Here is a 16,622-nt window from a genome sequence, read left to right on the forward strand (position 1 = left end):
TACTCCCCCCTCTTGAATGGCCCCCTGTTCCATGGTGCTGTGGCCAGGTTGCTCATCCTCCCTGCAGTCCCTGCTCCTGTCCCCACAGGGAGTAAGAACCTCGAACCTGTTGGACAAGAGCAAGGGCTGCGGCTCCTCCAGCTCTACCTCCTGGATCCCCGTACCTGCCTCACTCGTAGTCACACCATCCTGTCCCTGACCATGGGCTACATCTGAATTAATTAACTTCATAGGTGTGACCACCTCCTGATACACAGAGCCCAGGTACTTCTCCCCCTCCCTGATGTGTCGCAGTGTCTGAAGCTCAGACTCCAGCTCATCAACACGGAGCTGGAGTTCCTGTTGCAGCAGACACTTGTCACAGACATAATCACCGTGAGCCTCAATGGGGTTCACCAGCTCCCACATCTCGCAACAGTAACACATCACCTGCTCCATTCTATGTAATTAATTACATTTTTTATTGTTAGTTATGGACACCCTCTGCCCGATTTTAGATGCTAGTATCCCCTTTAATTAATTGGATTTAAATTAAATCAATCCCTCTAGTTACACCAGTTAAATGGTTTACCAACAGTCACTCTGCACCAGAAAGGCCTTATTAACTACAACCCACAGAGTTAAAGTTTGAAAAGAGCACCTAACACCCCACTTACCCTAACACCCCACTTACCCAAACTCTGAGCACTCTTTGATGACTTGCACTCAGTGCTTGCTCGCACTAGGACTGGTCTTTTTATACTGTTTGTTTGTTTACAGCCAAATGAGTCACCCCTGCTGATTGGTTAGAAAACTGGTTTCCACTGCCTGCTGTGCCAATTTACTCCTACTGCAGGGTAACCTTGTTTTACTCTTCTTAAACCAACAGAATCCCAAATATTTAACTTTTCCCCTTTACTTAAACTGCTTAAGTAATCTTATCAAGGATGATTTAAAGAGAAATAACAATTAAAGAACTCTCACACTTACCCAAACTCAGAGCACTGTTTGATGACTCGCACTCAGGTCCCGAACTTCATTTTAAAGGGTGGAAGATGCTTGTGCGTGAATTCTTTTAATGTGGGGTGGTCGTTGCACACTAGCTACCACACGGGCTTGACAGAGCAAGGTTGTGGTCCAATGGCAAGGGGGTCCAAGACGATTGGAGACAAGGCTCTGCTACAATGGCCTAGCACACACACACAAACATACTGCTACTCCATCAATGTAGCCCTAAAACAGCGGCGGCAACAGAAACAATGCCGCAGGAAAATTAACGCTGGAGCACTCAAAGACCCCGCTAAGAAAGCCCTATTCAGCTTGCGTCTCACAACCAACCTGACGACTCCCAGTGATGTAGAGACACAGAATGCCCACAGCGTCTGGTCTGCACTCAAGGCCTCCATAATCAGCACCTGTGAAGAGACGCTCGGTCACTCGACCAGGAAACACCAAGACTGGTTCGACGAGAACGACCAGGAGATCCAGGACCTAATAAGCCACAAACGCAAGGCATTCCTGATCTGGAAACAACAACAGAACTCGAGAGCAAGAAAGCAGCTCTACAGACGCCTGAAGACCGAGGTCCAACAAAAAACTCGTGACCTAAAGAATAGATGGTGGATGGAGAAAGCGCAGGAGATCCAGCAGCTAGCCGACAACCGCGACGTGCGTGGATTCTTTAGCGCAGTCAAGACCATCTACGGCCCAAGCACCCAAGGCCCTTCCCCACTGCGGGCCAAGACTGGAGAGGTACTCCTCAAGGACAGGGAAGCAGTCAGTGCCTGCTGGAAGGAGCACTTCAAAGATCTCTTTAACCATGACTCTGTCTTCGACACGAGTGTCTGCAACTCCATCCCACAGCATGCTACCTGCCACCATCTCGGCACAACCCCAGCCCGGCATGAGGTTGAAAAGGCCATCCAACAACTGAAGAACAACAAGGCCTCGGGAGCAGATGGAATCCCCGCCGAGGCACTAAAGCATAGCGGAGAAGCACTACTGGCGTGAATTCATGAACTCATTTCTCTTAACTGGAAGGAGGAGAGCATGCCAGGGGATCTCAGAGACGCCGTAATTGTGACCATCTTCAAGAAAGGTGACAAGTCCGATTGCGGTAATTACAGAGAAGTTTCCCTGCTATCTGCCACAGGGAAAGTCATCGTAAGAATTCTCCTCCATCACCTTCTCCCAGTGGCTGAAGCGCTCCTCCCAGAGTCGCAATGCGGATTCCGCCCACTAAGGGGCACAATGGACATGATCTTCACCGCACGTCAATTACAAGAGAAATGCAGGGAACAGCACCAACCACTGTACATGGCCGCCTTTGATCTCACAAAGGCCTTCGACACTGTCAACCGTGAGGGATTATGGAGTGTCCTCCTCAAATTCGGCTGCCCTCAAGTTTTGTCACTATCCTCCGCCCGCTTCACGACGACATGCAAGCCGTGATCCTGACCAACGGTTCCACCACAGACCCAATTCACGTACGAACCAGGGTCAAGCAAGGCTGTGTCATTGCACCAACGCTCTTCTCGATTTTCCTTGCTACAATGCTCCATCTCGCCCTCAGTAAGCTCCCCACTGGAGTGGAGCTAATTTACAGAACAAACGGGAAACTGTTCAACCTCCGTCGCCTCCAGTCCAGATCCAAGGTCATCCCATCCTCTGTCGTCGAATTACAGTATGCAGATGATGCTTGCGTCTGCGCTCACTCGGAGGTCGAACTCCAAACCATCGTCAACACCTTCACCGCAGCATACGAAAGCATAGGCCTTACACTAAACATCCGTAAGACAAAGGTCCTCTACCAACCTGCCCCCGCCACACAGTGCTGCCCCCCCGACTATCAAAATCCACAATAAGGCCTTGGACAACGTGAACCACTTTCCATACCTCGGGAGCCTACTGTCAACAAGGGCAGACGTCGACGACGAAGTCCAACACCGCCTTCAGTGTGCCCGTGCAGCCTTCGGTCGCCTGAGGAAGAGAGTGTTTGAAGACCAGGACCTCAAACCCGGCACTAAGCTCATGGTCTACAGGGCAGCAGTGATACCCGCCCTGCTGTATGCCTCAGAGGCATGGACCATGTTCAGCAGGCACCTCAAAGCACTGGCGAGGTACCACAAACGCTGCCTCTGCAAGATCCTGCAAATCCATTGGCAGGATAGGCGCACCAACGTCAGTGTACTTGCTCAGGCCAACATCCCCAGCATCGAAGCTTTGACAACGCTCAATCAGCTCCGATGGACGGGTCACATTGTCTGCATGCCCGATACGAGACTCCCAAAACAAGCGCTCTACTCGGAGCTCTGGCACGGCAAGAGAGCCCCAGTTGGGCAGAGGAATCGCTTCAAGGACATCCTCAAAACCTCCTTGAAAAAGTGCAAAATCCCCACCGACACCTGGGAATCCCTGGCCCAAGACCGCACAAAGTGGAGGAGAAGCATTCGGGAAGGCGCCGAACACCTCGAGTCTCTTCACCGGGAGCAAGCGGAAGCCAAGCGCAGACAGCACAAGGAGCGCACGTCAACCCAAGCACCCCACCCACCCGCCCCTTCAACCACTGTCTGCCCCACCTGTGACAGAGACTGTAGGTCCCGCATTGGACTAATCAGTCACCTGCGAACTCATTTTTAATGTGGAAGCAAGTCATCCTCGGTTCTGAGGGACTGCCTAAGAGAAGACGACTCTCTCCCCAGTGACCAGTACTGTTTCACCGTGCACTCTCTCCCCATTGACCAGAACTGTTTCACCGTGCGTTCTCTCCACATTGACCAGTACTGTTTCACCGTGCACTCTCTCTCCCCAGTGACCAGTACTGTTTCACCGTGCACTCTCCCATTGATCAGTACTGTTTCACCATGCGCTCTCTCCCCATTGACCAGTACTGTTTCACCGTGCGTTCTCTCTCCCCATTGACCAGTACTGTTTCACCGTGCACTCTCTCCCCATTGACCAGTACTGTTTCACCGTGCACTCTCCCATTGATCAGTACTGTTTCACCATGCGCTCTCTCCCCATTGACCAGTACTGTTTCACCGTGCGTTCTCTCTCCCCATTGACCAGTACTGTTTCACCGTGCACTCTCTCCCCATTGACCAGTACTGTTTCACCGTGCGTTCTCTCTCCCCATTGACCAGTACTGTTTCACCGTGCACTCTCTCCCCATTGACCAGTACTATTTCACCGTGCATGCTGTCCCCAGTGACCAGTACTGTGTCACCATGCGTTCTCTCTCCATTGACCAGTACTGTTTCACCGTGCACTCTCTCCCCAGTGAACAGTACTGTTTCACCGTGCGCTCTCTCCCCACTGACCAATACTGTTTCACCGTGCGCTCTCCCCAGTGACCAGTACTGTTTCACCGTGCGCTCTCTCCCCAGTTCCTAGTACTGTTCCACCGTGCGCTCTCTCCCCATTGACCAGTACTGTTTCACCGTGCACGCTCTCCCCAGTACTGTTTCACTGTGCGTTCTCTCCCCATTGACCAGTACTGTTTCACCATGTGCTCTCCCCAGTGACCAGTACTGTGTCACCGTGCGTTCTCGCTCCCCATTGACCAGTACTGTTTCACCGTGCGCTCTCTCCCCATTGACCAGTACTGTTTCACCGTGTGCTCTCCCCAGTGACCAGTACTGTTTCACCGTGCGCTCTCCCCAGTGACCAGTACTGTTTCACCGTGCGCTCTCTCCCCAGTTCCGAGTACTGTTCCACCGTGCGCTCTCTCCCCATTGACCAGTACTGTTTCACCGTGCGCTCTCTCCCCATTGACCAGTACTGTTTCACCGTGCGCTCTCTCCCCATTGACCAGTACTGTTTCACCGTGTGCTCTCCCCAGTGACCAGTACTGTGTCACCGTGCGTTCTCTCTCCCCATTGACCAGTACTGTTTCACTGTGCGCTCTCTCCCCATTGACCAGTACTGTTTCACCGTGCGCCCTCTCCCCACTGATCTTACCATTTCTATGAGCAGCCAGCGCAGGAGACCGGACATCGTCGTAAGACCTTCCGTCTGTGATGACGATCATGAGCTTCCTTTTGTTGGGTTTGGACTTACTGAAGAGATGCTTTGATGCGTAGCTGATGGCCTCGCCTGTGCTGGTCCCGCCACTCCAGTACCTGATATTCTTGATGGCGTTAGTTACCGCGTCCCTGGTGCTGTGCTCACCGAAGCCGAACTCCAGCCTCTGTTCGTAGGTGTACTGCACGGCTCCGATCCGCGTGGCCGTGTCGGAGATCTCAAACTCCCGGCTGATGTTGGCTACGAACTGCAGGACGGTGCGGAAGTTGTCGGTGCCCACACTGCTTGAGCCGTCCACCACGAAGCCAATGTCGGCGGAGTTGAAGCAGGTCTTGCTGCAGACCAGCCGCTCGGTGTCACACACCCGTTTCACCAGGGGGCTCACCACCTGGTGCAGCTTAAACCAGCTGGGCACGTTGATGGAGAAGTAACCATCGGTCCTGCACACGGACTAGAGAGGAGAAGTGGGATTTATAAATCGCATCGAACAGCATCCGCCACAGTTTGGCCCACCCACTCAGTAGTGTTTTTGTCCCTGTGTACCTGCTCCCACCTACACAATGATGAGCTCCCCCTGCCGAACACAATTCTCGTCCACTGTGTTGAAATATACTGCATGTAAATGCCGTGGGGGAGGGGGCGATTAGATTTTGGTCTTTCGCGTCTGGGCGGAACACGGAGAAAACCCCTACAGGACCCGCCTGATTTTCCTTCAACCACAGCTCAGCTGTAGCGTTCTCGCCTCATGTCAGATGGTCGTGGATTCACGTCCCACTCCAGGGTTTTGGTTAAATCACAGACGAGCCGCCCCAGCATAGGCACAATGGGGTTAATGGCCTCCTTCTGTGCTATAATTGAAGTGCAGTGACTGTTGGATGTGGTCTGACCAAGGTTCTGTACAACTGAAGCACAGCTTCCTCCCCTTTGTATTCCAGCTCCATTGAGATAAAGGCCAGTATTCCATTAGTCTTTTTCATTATTTTTTGTACCTGTCCACCAGCTTTCAGTGATGTGTACATGGACTCCTAAATCCCTTTTGTTCTTCCACAGTTTCTAGACTCTCGCCATTAAAAGAAAATTCTGATTTGTCTTTCTTGGGTCCAAAGTGGGTGACCTTACTTGCCCACATTGAACTCCATCTGTCACAGTTTTGTCCATTCACTTAATCTGTCCATGTCCCTTTGTAATTTCCTGCTCCCATCCACACAACTTACTGTGCCCCCTAACTTGGTGTCATCTGCAAACCTGGATATATAACTCTCTATTCCTTCTATAGGAAAGATAAGGAAAATGGTAGAGGGGGAGGATTAGCCTTAGTGATTAAAGATGAAATCACTTCAATGATAAGAGAGGATATAAAGAGAGGTAAGCAGGCAGTGGAGACTTTATGGGTAGAATTGAGAAATAGAAAAGGATCCAAGACTGTAGTGGGAGTTGTGTCTAGGCCCCCTGGTAGCAGCTGTGAAGTGCTAGATTGTATAAATGCAGAGATTAGACAAGCGTGTAGTAAAGGCAGAGTGGTTTTAATGGGGGATTTTAACTTTCATATAGGTTGGAACAAGCAGACTAGCGCCTGTCAGAAAGGTAGTGAATTTCTTGAGTGTGTTCAGGATAGTTTTCTGCAACAATATGTCCTAGAACCAACAAGGGGGAAGGCCGTATTAGATTTAGTAATGAGCCAGATTTAGTTAACAGCCTAATGGTGCTTGAACATTTATCTAATAGCGATCATAGAGTTCAATGTAGTGTTTGAAAGGGAGAAACGCGAAACAACTACTAAGATTCTAGATTTGGGTAAGGCCAACTTCAATGCGATGAGACAGAGACTGTCCACAGTAAACTGGGCAAATCTATTAAATGGGTAAAATGACAGAATATCAGTGGAAGATGTTAAAAAAGAATTTAATGTGATACAGAACCAGCTTATACCTCTAGGGGGCAAGAGCTCTACTTGCCAGGGACAACATAAAACTAAAAGAAAAAGCATACAAAAATGCAAAAACAAGAACAGATCCTGGCAACTGGGAGAGATACAAAGAACAGCAAAGAGTCACAAAACAGATAGTGAGAGCTACAAAAAGGGAGTATGAAAGGAAACTTGCAAGGAATATCAAAATCAACACTTTTTTTTACAATTATATTACGAAGAGGAGGGTAGTCAAGAGCAATGTGGGCCCCTTGATAACGGTGATATTGTAAATGAAAATAAGGAAATGGCGGACATATTGAATAATTACTTTGTGCCAGTATTTACAGTCGAGGAAGAGGATAGCATGCCAAAAATCCCAAGGAAACTAATATTCAGGAACAGGGACTCACCAAAATTAACGTAAGCAAAATAACAGTAATGAAGAAAATAATGGCACTAAGGAGTGACAAATCCCCAGGACCAGATGGTTTCCATCCTCGAGTTTTAAAGAAAGTAGGTGAGCACATTGTTGATGGCCTAACTATAATGTTCCAAAGTTCTCTTGATTCGGGAACGGTTCCTTTAGATTGGAAAATTGCACACGTCACTCACTCTGCTATTTAAGAAAGGTGAGCGAGGGAAAGCAGGGAATTATAGACCAGTTAGCCTAACATCTGTTGTCGGGAAATTACTAGAGTCTATAATTAAGGATAGGGTGACTGAAATTTTCAGCTGATCAGAGAGAGCTAGCATGGATTTGTGAAAGGTAGGTCATGCCTGACAAACCTGATTACATTTTTTGAAGAGGTGACTAAAGTAGTGGACAGGTGAATGTCTATGGATGTTATTTATATGGACTTCCAGAAGGCATTTAATAAAGTCCGACATAAGAGACAGTTAACTAAGGTAGAAGCCCATGGAATTGAGGGCAAATTATTGACCTGGTTAGGAAATTAGCTGAGCGGCAGGAGACAGGCAGGAGGGATAATGGGTAGCGACTCAAATTGGCAGGTGACTAATGGTGTCTTGCAGGGATCTGTGTTGGGCCTCAACTATTCACAGTATTTATTAACAACTTAGATAATGGGATAGAAAGCCACATATCCAAGTCTGTGGATGACGCAATGTAAGGTTCGAAAATTTCTGCACAACCCCAGAACACGAGGAAGGTCATTTTAAAAATGATTTTGGGAACATCACAGAAGGAATCTGGAAAAGGGGTAAAAGTGTGGTTGGGCCTAAACAGAAGGATTTTAAAGAGATTGTTTAAGGAAGAGACTTTTTAGACTGTTTTCAAGGTTATTGGGTAAAAGGGATTTAAAATAATAATCCCAGGAAGATTTGGCTGTTTTAAAAGACATGTTCAGGCTTGCAAAAGGCTGGAACAGCGGGGTGGCGGGGTGGGCCCCTGAGGTTTGGATATTGGACTGTCTAAGGAATGTCCAGGGCCGCCCCAGTTTTACATAAAGACGATGAAGCCTGTTTTCCCGCCCAGAAGTCGCAGAGCCAGGTATCAAGTAAACAGGACATGTCTCCAGCCATACAAAAGAAAGTACATCAGCCCGACAGTTACCATAAACAAACCACAGTTCAAAGTCAATTAAAAAGATTGACAAACGTTTTGCATTTTAAATTGGTTTCAAGGCAATCCTGAAACCAGTTAAAAGCCAATTAAGTTTGGGTGAGCCATCCCCTAAACTCATTAGGTTTTGGATGGGCCATCCCCGAAGCTCGTTAAAGTTTTAAAGGACATTAAAAATAACGAGCCCGCCAAATTTTACAAAGGAAACCGAGATTTGGTGGTCAGGCAAGCCAAGCCCCAAATTAGTATAATTGAGGCCTGCCTTTTCAGTTCAGCAGTACAACACAGTCAGTCAGTTTTGTTACCAGTTCGAGTCAGCTCAGAAGTCCGAGTCCGAGTTCAAGTTCAGCCAACCAGCTCAAGAGAAAGACCATCATCGGCGACTCGAAGGAAGAAAAGAAGCAACAGAGATCGCGGCAACCAAAGGCCTACAGAAACCAACAACAGCCAATATTACCACCAACCGGGTAATATTGGGCCACCACGACCAACAAGAAACCAACTGCCGAAAAACTCACGAACCAAAGACTTGTTTCCACTCTACAGGCTAGTCTGACTTACCCCTAGGTAAGATTTGGACACAAAAGACTCTAAAACTAGCCCTAACCAAAGAAAATTGGGTACTTACCCAATAGATCCAACAGAGCGACTAACCGCATCAGCGGACTCAACCCAACTGAAGACCCAATGCAGGTACAGTCTTCTACCACGTCTGAGGTACGGCAGGCCCCAACCGCCACAACTAAAGAGAACCCTGAAATCGCGAACCTCTACAACTGTCAAGAAAGTCGTTTTTGGTGAGCATTTCCTGGTCCTCTGGATTCCAGCCTAGCTAGTGTAGTGGGGTTGGGAGGGAAAGGGATTTTGTATATTGTAATTCTCCCTCGCTTATTCCGTGTATTCCCCACCCTTTTAAAGTGTAAGTTTTATTGTATTGTATATTTTCCTGTCTCAAAATAAAGATCTGAATTCTTTTTGACTAACCCGGGTGTCTGTTGCAAGTTTATTACGACCCCCCAAATAAGTCCAAAGTCTAGAACAAAAGGGAGTGGGAGCGATTCGAACTGCTCAAAGGAGTCAGCGGGGAAGCTGACCACACACACCACCCCCTACAACAAAGATAGGCGGCATTGTAAGCAATGTAGGTGGAAGCATAAAATTACAAAGAGATATTAATAGACGAAGTGAATGGGCAAAAACTGTGGCAAATGGATTTCAATGTAGGCAATTGTAAGGTCATCCACTTTGGACCTAAAAGCATAGAACAGGGTACTTTCTAAATGGTGAAAAACTAAAGACAGTGGAGGTCCAAAGAGACTTGGGGGTCCAGGTACACAGATCATTAAAATGTCATGGACAGGTGCAGGAAATAATCAAAAAAGCTAATGGAATACTGGCCTTTATATCTAGAGGACTAGAATACAAGGGGGTAGAAGTTATGCTGCAGCTATACAAAGCCCTGGTTAGACCACACCTGGAAGATGGTGAGCAGTTCTGGGCACCACACCTTAGCAAGGATATATTGGCCTTGGAGAAAGCGTAGGTTTACCAGAATGATAACTGGAATCCAAGGGTTAAATTACGAGGAGCGATTACACAAACGAGGGTTGTGTTCCTTAGAATTTAGACGGTTAAGGGGTGACCTGATTGAAGTTTTCAAGATATTAAGGAGAACAGATAGGGTAGATCGAGAGAACCTATTTCCATTGGCTGGGGATTCTAGGACTAGGGGGCATAGTCTAAAAATTAGAGCCAGACCTTTCAGGAGTGAAATTAGGAAACACTTATACACACAAAGGGTGGTAGAAGTTTGGAACTCTCTTCCACAAGCGGCAATTGATGCTAGATCGATTGTTAATTTTAAATCTGTGATTGATAGCTTTTTGTTAACCAAAGGTATTAAGGGATATGGGGCAAAGGGGGTTAATGGAGTTAGGTCGCAGATCAGCTATGATCTCATTGAATGGCGGAATAGGCTCGAGGGGCTCAATGGCCTACTCCTGTTCCTATGTTCATCCAAGTGATTGAATTTATATGGTGAAAAGCTGAGGCCCCAATGTAGATCCCTACATATGGAGACAGGGAAAGGAGAAATCTAGAGTGAGAGAGAAAAAGTGAGTGAGACAGACTGAGAGAGTGTGAGAAACAGAGTATCAGATGTACAGAGATTGAGAAGGCGAGATCTAGAGTGAGAGTGTGACAGACTGAGAGAAAGAGTTTGAGAAACAGAGAGTACCAGACATCGGGGGGTCGATTTTCCCGAAGCTGTCGGGAAGAAGGCGGGACTACAACTTTCGGGTTTTAGACCCGCCTACATTAACGTCCGGCCAATCTGCGCGATTTTCCCTTGATTGACCTTGTTGAGCCCGCCCAGCGGGCTCAGCAGGCCAATTAAGGGCCACCCGGCAACAGGTGACGTCACAGACTGCAATTTCATCTGTCAAGAGTTCTTGACAGATGAAATATCAGTGTTTCACAGCTGTTTGAAGCTGCCAAACACTGACAGTCTGAGTTCTAACATGAGTCCTTCTGCACAGACTCAGTTAGAACTCTCAGCAGCACTCAAAGCTGAAGGCTGTCACTTTTCACAGATCGCAGCCATTCAGCTTTAAGTGCCGGCTGAGTGATGCGCTCCCGACGCCTACAGGAAGAAACACTGTTAAGGTAAGTACAGGTAAGTAAAAGTTCTTTACACGCTTTAGGCACACCAAACACACTTACCTTTGTACTCATGCACCCATCACTCACCTGAACACCGCCATCGCGACCCCTTCATCCCGACGGCCCGCCTGCTCTAACCTGGCATGGTTTGGAGCCATCGGGAATCCCACACAACACCCCTCAAAATAGGGATTAGGCTAAAAACTGCCTGTTAACTACCTGTTAACAGGCAGTTAATTGGCACTAATCTCTTCCCGCCTGGGGTCGGCGGGTCCCAGTGCGGGGCGGGTACCCGCCACCTCTGAAACTTGCGTGAAGCGGGGTTTTGGGCGCGATGGTGTCGGGACCCCCGAATTCGGGATTTCCACCCCCCCAACACGCCTGAAACCCCGCTTGACGGCTCCAGGAAAATCGACAGTTAAAAGGAGGAGCGAGGCGAGGCCCGACCACAGCGGCTGACCTGGGAGGGCAGTGAGGAGCGAGGCCCGACCAGAGCGGACCTGCTTGAGATACGAGGCGAGGCAGCAGTTAAAAGGAGGAGCGAGGCGAGGCCCGACCACAGCGGCTGACCTGGGAGTGCAGTGAAGAGCGAGGCTCGACCAGAGCGGACCTGCGTGAGGTAAGAGGCGAGGTGGCAGTTAAAAGGAGGAGTGAGGCGAGGCCCGACCACAGCGGCTGACCTGGGAGTGCAGTGAAGAGCGAGGCTCGACCAGAGCGGACCTGCGTGAGGTAAGAGGCGAGGTGGCAGTTAAAAGGAGGAGTGAGGCGAGGCCCGACCAATTCAGCAACAGGGGAGAGAGGTAAAAAGTAATCCAAGTGTGACGTCACCAGGAAGCAGGTAAGTGATTGGTTGGTGAGTATTTCTTTCTCCTTTTCATTACAAGCTTAAATTCTGCAGTTTATATTTTCTTGGGTCTCTGTGGTATAGTGGGGACAGTTGGTAAATAAGCGCCCTAGAGTATATCTTTAACTGGTGGTATTGAATTAATTTAAATTAATTAAAGGGGTAAGTCATGCCAGGAGAGCCCAGCCCCGTGTTATGCTCCTCTTGCTCTATGTGGGTATTCAGGGATGCTGCCAGTGTCCCTGACGACCACGTGTGCCAGAAATGCATCCAGTGCAGCTACTAACGGGCCGTATTGAGGCGCTGGAGCTGCGGATGGATGGGTTGTGGAGCATTCACGATGCTGAGAGGGTCGTGGATTACACGTTTGATGAGTTGGTCACGCCGCAGGGTAGAGCTGCACAGGCAGAAGGGAAATGGGTGACCACCAGGCGGAGCAATAGAAGCAGGCAGGTAGTGCAGGGGAACCCTGTGGCCATCCCCCTTTCAAACAGGTATACCAATTTGGATACTGTTGAGGGGGATGACTCACCAGGAGAAGGCAGCAGCAGCCAACTTCCTGGCACCGGGGTGCTTCTGCTGCTCAGGAAGGGAGGAAAAAGAGTGGGAGAGCAATAGTGGTAGGGAATTCTATCGTAAGGGGAACCGATAGGCGTTTCTGTGGCCGTAGACGTGACTCCAGGATGGTTGTTACCTCCCTGGTGCCAGGGTCAAGGATGTCACTGAACAGCTGCAGGGCATTCTGAAGGGGGAGTGTGAACAGGCAGAGGTCGTGGTTCACATTGGGACCAACGACATAGGTAGGAAGAGGGATGAGGCCCTGCAGCAAGAATTTAGGGAGCTAGGTAGCAGATTAAAGAGTAGGACCTCAAAGGTTGTAATCTCTGGATTACTCCCAGTGACACGTGCTAGTGAGTATAGGAATAGGAGGATAGAGCAGATGAATGCGTGGCTAAAGAGTTGGTGCAGGAGGGAGGGCTTTAGTTTCCTGGATCACTGGGCCTGCTTCTGGGGAAGGTGGGACTTGTACAAGTCGGACGGGTTGCACCTGAACCAGAGCGGGACAAATATCCTTGTGGGGAGGTTTGCTAGCACTGTTCGGGGGGGTTTAAACTAAAATGGCAGGGGGTTGGGAACCTGAGCAGGGAGACAGAGGAAAGGAAAACAGGGATAAAAGCAAAAGATAGGAAGGAGAAAAACAAAAGTGGCAGTCAGAGAAATCAAACGTGGCCACAGTAAATAATAATTCTAATAGGTCTAAGAGCGTTAAAAAAAACAAGCCTGAAGGTTTTCTGTCTTAATGCGAGGTGCATTTGTAATAAGGTGGATGAATTGGCTGCGCAAATAGAGGTAAACGAATATGATTTGGTTGGGATTACGGAAATGTGGTTCAAGGATGGCCAAGATTGGGAACTCAACATCCAGGGGTATTCGATATTCAGGAAAGATAGGCAAAAAGGAAAGGGAGGTGGGGTAGCATTACTGGTTAAAGAAGGGATTAATACAATTGTAATGAAGGATATTAGCTCTGATGATGTGGAATCTGTATGGGTAGAATTGAGAAATACTAAGGGGAAAAAAACATTAGTGGGAGTGGTATATAGACCTCCCAACAGTAAGGCGGAGGTTGGGGATGGCATTAAAAGGGAAATTAAAGAAGCGTGCAATAAGGGCACAGCAGTCATCATGGGTGACTTTAATCTACATCTAGATTGGGCCAACCAAATTAGTAACAATACTGTGGAGGAGGAATTCCTGGAGTGTTTACGGGATGGCTTCCTGGACCAATATGTCGAGGAACCAACCAGAGATCAGGCCATCTTAGACTGGGTATTATGTGACGAGAAAGGATTAATTAGCAATCTTGTACGAGGCCCCTTGGGTCAGAACGATCATAATATGATCGAATTCTTCATTAAGATGGAGAATGAAGTAGTTGACTCAGAGACAAGGGTCCTCAATTTAAATAAAGGAAACTACGATGGTCTGAGGAGCGAGTTGGGTAGGATTGATTGGGGAATGGCACTCAAAGGGTTGGCGGTGGATAGGCAATGGCAAACATTCAAAGACCGAATGGATGAGCTACAGAATTTGTTCATCCCAGTTTGGCATAAAAATAAAACAAAAACGATGACTCAACCGTGGCTAACAAGGGAAATTAGGGATAGCATAAGATCCAAGGAGAGGACATATAAATTGGCTAGAAAAAGCAATAATCCTGAGGATTGGGAGCAGTTTAGGATTCAACAAAGGAGGACAAAGGGATTAATTAAGAGGGGGAAAATAGAGTATGAGAGTAAGCTATCAGGGAACATAAAAACTGACTGTAAAAGCTTTTATAGATATGTGAAGAGAAAAAGATTGGTGAAGTCAAGCGTAGGTCCCTTACAGTCAGAATCAGGGGAATTTATAATGGGAAACAAGGAAATAGCAGACCAACTAAATACATACTTTGGTTCTGTCTTCACAAAGGAGGACACAAATAACCTCCCAGAGATGCCGGGGAACATAGGGTCTGATGAAAGGGAGGAACTGAAAGAAATCAGTATTTGTAGGGAAATGGTGTTAGGAAAATTGATGGGACTGAAGGCCGATAAATCCCCAGGGCCTGGTGGTCTACATCCCAGGGTACTTAAGGAAGTGGCCCTAGAGATAGTAGATGTATTGCTGGTCATCTTCCAACATTCGATGGAATCTGGAACAGTACCCATGGATTGGAGGGTAGCTAATGTTACCCCACTATTCAAAAAAGGTGGTAGAGAGAAAACGGGGAATTACAGACCGGTAAGCCTGACATCGGTAGTGGGGAAAATGCTAGAGTCCATTATAAAAGATGTAATAGCAGAGCACTTGGAAAACAGTGACAGGATCAGACAAAGTCAACATGGATTTACAAAAGGTAAATCATGCTTGACTAATCTACTGGAATTTTTTGAGGATGTAACTGGTAAAATAGATAAGGGAGAACCAGTGGATGTGGTGTATTTGGACTTTCAGAAGGCTTTCGATAAGGTCCCACACAAGAGATTAGCATGCAAAATTAAGGCACATGGGATTGGGGGCAAGGTATTGACTTGGATAGAGAACTGGTTGGCGGACAGAAAGCAAAGAGTTGGAATAAACGGGTCGTTTTCCGAGTGACAGGCAGTGACTAGTGGGGTACCGTAAGGATTGGTCCTTGGACCCCAGCTATTCACAATATATATTAATGATCTGGACGAGGGAATTGGATGTAATATCTCCAAATTTGCAGACGACACAAAGCTGGGTGGGAGGGTAAGCTGTGAGGAGGATGTTGTGAAACTCCAGTACGATTTGGACAGGTTGGGTGATTGGGCAAAAACATGGCAAATACACTATAATGTGGATAAATGTGAGGCAAAAACAGGAAGGCAGATTATTATTTGAATGACAATAGATTGGGAGAAGGGGAAGTGCAAAGAGACCTGGGTGTTCTTGTGCACCAGTCACTGAAGGTAAGCATGCAGGTGCAGCAGGCGGTTAAGAAGGCAAATGGTATGTTGGTCTTCGTAGCAAGAGGGTTCGAGTACAGGAACAAGGATGTCTTGCTACAGTTGTGCAGGGCCTTGGTGAGAACGCACCTTGAGTATTGTGTGCAGTTTTGGTCGCCTTACCTGAGGAAGGACGTTCTTGCCATGGAGGGAGTGCAGCGAAGATTCACCAGGCTGATACCTGGGATGGCAGGAATGACGTATGAGGAGAGATTGTGTCGATTGGGCTTATACTCACTGGAGTTTAGAAGATTGAGAGGGGATCTCATTGAAACCTATAAAATTCTGTCAGGTCTGGACAGACTAGATGCAGGAAGGATGTTTCTGATGGCCGGGGAGTCCAGAACCAGGGGTCATAGTCTAAGGATAAGGGTTAGGACATTTAGGACTGAAATGAGGAGGAATTTCTTCACCCAGAGAGTGGTGAACCTGTGGAATTCTCTGCCACAGAGGGCGGTGGAGGCCAGTTCATTAAATATATTCAAGAAAGAGTTGGATATATTTCTTGAGGCTAAAGGGATCAAGGGATATGGGGAGAAGGCAGGGACAGGGAGGGTACTGAATTTGGATGATCAGCCATGATCTCATTGAATGGCGGAGCAGGCTCGAATGGCCTACTCCTGCTCCTATCTTCTATGTTTCTATGTTTCTCAGTGAGCCATTTTAATTAGGTCACAATCCAGCATTACCTTAGAAAGTACAGGTGAGGGTTCTTTTTGACTGACCATATTCACAGGTATCATGCTGCCTCTATAACAGCGACTACACTTCAAAAGTACTTCATTGGCTGTGGAAGCACTTTCGGGACTTCCCGAGGTCATGGAAGGTGCTGCATAAATGCGGGTTCCTGCTTTAATTATCCACTGCCCTCTGGTGGTTGATTAACCAGACTGCAGGGTTCAATTTTCACTGCAATGAATTGGTTCTAAAAAATTGAGCCGATTTAATGCCATCCATGAATGGTTGTATAAAATGGATCTGGTTTTAATCATTATATACAGGGAATTGTGAAGATTAATGCTTAACTACATTTTTTTTGAGAGACATTTTATTTCAATGTACTGCAATAAGTTTCTGTCCGTCTGTCAGCATCACCTGTGCTGGTGTGTGGTG

The 16,622-nt window shown here is 47.7% G+C and overlaps 1 protein-coding gene across 2 annotated transcripts in view; it reads right to left on the reverse strand.

Annotated features, from left to right (window-relative positions):
- Positions 1–16,622, reverse strand: part of vit (vitrin) — a 190,862-nt gene that overhangs the window by 11,033 nt on the left and 163,207 nt on the right. For both annotated transcript variants that reach the window (XM_085996738.1, XM_085996736.1), the window contains one exon: positions 4,939–5,452. In XM_085996738.1, the coding sequence (XP_085852864.1) occupies positions 4,939–5,452 (514 nt within the window). The remainder of the gene's footprint in view (positions 1–4,938; positions 5,453–16,622) is intronic.

Source organism: Somniosus microcephalus, chromosome 9 (genome assembly GCF_052327205.1).
Source record: "Somniosus microcephalus isolate GS21.2 chromosome 9, FLI_Smic_1.0, whole genome shotgun sequence".
Taxonomy (NCBI): domain Eukaryota; kingdom Metazoa; phylum Chordata; class Chondrichthyes; order Squaliformes; family Somniosidae; genus Somniosus; species Somniosus microcephalus.